The sequence below is a fragment of the Penaeus monodon genome, chromosome 34 (assembly GCF_015228065.2).
Source record: "Penaeus monodon isolate SGIC_2016 chromosome 34, NSTDA_Pmon_1, whole genome shotgun sequence".
Taxonomy (NCBI): domain Eukaryota; kingdom Metazoa; phylum Arthropoda; class Malacostraca; order Decapoda; family Penaeidae; genus Penaeus; species Penaeus monodon.
This window is the reverse complement of record NC_051419.1, coordinates 2,698,573-2,701,527: the sequence shown is the minus strand read 5'-3', so window position 1 is coordinate 2,701,527 and position 2,955 is coordinate 2,698,573. Positions and strand designations below refer to the sequence as shown.

Below are 2,955 nucleotides of genomic sequence, written 5' to 3'. Positions count from 1 at the left end.
TCTTGTGGGGTTATCTACATCATAATAACACCTTTATACAAAATGTTTACAAATAACTAAACAGATTGAATTTTTTTTTCAATTTCATGACAATTAACAGTTTGAAATCTGTCTGAAGAGCTAGTCTAGAAAATAACATTTTTATATCTTTAATAATAACGATAACAAAAACTTTCTTTACCATTATTATACTTCTTTTAATTAAAATGGTAATAATAGTAATAAAAATAATAGTTAAGATAATACTTCACTAAAATTCAATAACAACTAACCGATGGCAGCTTTGACGTAGACACAAAACTTGTCTGTGCCTCAGGACTGGTTGGGTTGGAGGACGTGAGTTGGCCTCCTCTGCGTGCTTGGAGACGTTCTTGGGCCTTGATCAGCGGCCGAACTATCCTCCGTTTTCCTTTGTGTATTTGGTTTGCGTGTTCCCTCCTGGAAGTCGACCTACAATTTTACAGTTTTGATATATGCTTGGGTAAAAAAACAGCTGTCTGCTGTTTTTTCTTTGTGTTTCTTTTAGTGTTTCTTTCTGTGTTTGTTCTTTTAGGGGGGATTTTTTGTTTTTTGTTTAAATTTTGGGTTTGATTAGCACAGGTATTAGGGTAATTGATTACCAAATGGTCCGATGTGGATGATTTGGTAAGGGAACCAGATTAGAAGCCAATTTATCCCTGAATGCCACACATATATACAAGCACATTTATTCATTCATATCATTATCAAAGCATTATATACCATCATTAAACTATACCAGTATAAGATATGAAAAGAAAAAGCTATCACATTATACTTACTTTAGAAGCTCTTTTTCCCTTTGTTCAAGCTGCAACATTGCTGCCGACAGTTCAAGGTAGAGATCGTTGGCAATGACGAGTTTCCGCTCCCAGTGTTCCCGGATGTCCTGCAAAGTGAATAAAATGTATTAAGAATATAAAAATATAATGTTCCATTATAGCCTATAACTCTGGAATACCTAATAACGCTCTCTTATGTGCTATGAATTATTTTATGTCTAATTCAGTGGTGTGTTTTTCTTCTTATCTTAAAACAAGTTATATCTTATAGGACAAAAATAAATGTAACTCTGGATTTATATGCAATCATATATCACATATCATGTTGTTCTGCTTGGATTTATGTTTCACATAAAACTCTAGATCTAGATGTAATTATTATCAATAATGAGAAATCATACCTGAGCATGTTTCAGCTCATCGTGCCGCCGTTTGACGAGGTCTTCCTCCATGCGTGGAATGTGTGACCCTCTGGAGTTCATGGACGCCATCTGTTGCCGGATCTCTGCCTTCCATGACATCTGTAGGAGGGTTGGACTCAGTTCTTTTTTCCATGTAACTTTTACATACAGGTATATTGACAGTCTGACAATGATCAGAATACCGATGCTCTTCAACTGCTCTCATTTACAAAACCTATGAAATACAGAATCAAATGACACAATCTTGTTTCCATTACCTGTGTTTTGAAATATGTCTCGGGAGGTGTGCTGCGAATTTCAACTGCTGCAATGTCAAGGTGCATCAAAATATACTTGAACGAAGGCCTGTTTCGTGGTTTGGTATTCCAGCACATCTGAACAATTAGTCTGAATCCATCGGGGCAGGTAGACGGTATGGGGAGGTGGAGAGAGCTAGATCCAACCCCATAGATGATAGCCGAGTTGTCAACATCACGATACGGAATCTCACACGTCAGCAGTTCCCAAAGAACGACTCCAAATGACCTAGAAGATTTTAACAAGAGAGTTAGCACAAGGATATTTCTTTATTCTATATTTATGGCAAGACATTATCATCAAAATTAAGAAAAGTAAGAAGAAAAGACATGAAGTATAGCCTATCAATAAGTCTGTATAGCATACCATCAGATTATTAATATATAAGAAAAAAAAATCTAATTTAACAGATACAAACAAACTCCTCACCAACAGAGATTACAACACTGACCAGCTTAAGTCTTTCTGAAAGAAAACCAAAGAGCACAAAACATACCATATGTCCACTTTCTCGTTGCAAGGTTCATTGCGAATAACCTCTGGTGCCATCCATGCTAGCGTTCCCGCAAAGCTCATCCTGGTGCTCACGTCATTCCACTCACGACATGTTCCGAAGTCACTGATTTTCACTTCTTGGTTGGCTCCGATGAGGACACTGGGAGGAGCAAGGAAGAAAAACATTTTAAGATGGCTTTGACGAAGTTTCAAAAACACGTAAACAATTCAGAACTGACAGAACGAGTAAAATAGTTCGAAAGGTGACCATGAAAGAGAAGTGATTTAGAATCAGGGTTGAATTGAATAAAAAAGCATAAGATTATATGGAGGCTAATGATTAATTTTACAAAGAAATAGAAAACTATTAAAAAAGATTCAAATAATAATATTAAATGGTTAATGGATCAAATATTATGACTGGGAAATGTAGCACAGAATTAATAAAATCTGAATTGAAGGTTAAAGGAAAACGTCAAACATTTGCAAAAATTATATCAAAATGCAAGATTGACAAATGCAAGGAATGAAACCAAAAGAAATATAAAATGGAGGTTAAGAAAATAATTTAACAAATAATATGCACATATATAAAAACTCGAAATGAATCCAAATATTAAAAACCTAACTTAGGCAACGCAAGGAACAAATAACGGAATCATGAAAGGTATTAACGATCGCAGATGATCAGCGAGAATTCCAATGCACGTGTGGAATTAATGTATGTTAAATGTTGAAATAAAAGCTAAGTAAATACTGATGCTGAGCAGAGCACATAATAAAATGCTACGAATCATGGTGACTTGCATCCCCTTTGTGATTTCAAATGAGGTTTCCGTGACCCTCCATGCTTATGAATGCAACAGCATTGGTCTCATTACAGTTTTTTTTTTTTAATACTCATTTCCAGCTGCGATATTTGTGCTATAGATGTTGTTTTA

General features: G+C 35.3%; 1 protein-coding gene across 1 annotated transcript in view; it reads right to left on the bottom strand.

Annotated features, from left to right (window-relative positions):
* Positions 1-2,955, bottom strand: part of LOC119594523 (mitogen-activated protein kinase kinase kinase 13-B-like) — a gene marked incomplete in the record, with an annotated part of 92,580 nt that overhangs the window by 3,442 nt on the left and 86,183 nt on the right. The window contains 5 exon segments of the mRNA XM_037943557.1: positions 273-450; positions 801-907; positions 1,202-1,321; positions 1,480-1,747; positions 2,016-2,174. Of these exon segments, the coding sequence (XP_037799485.1) occupies positions 273-450; positions 801-907; positions 1,202-1,321; positions 1,480-1,747; positions 2,016-2,174 (832 nt within the window).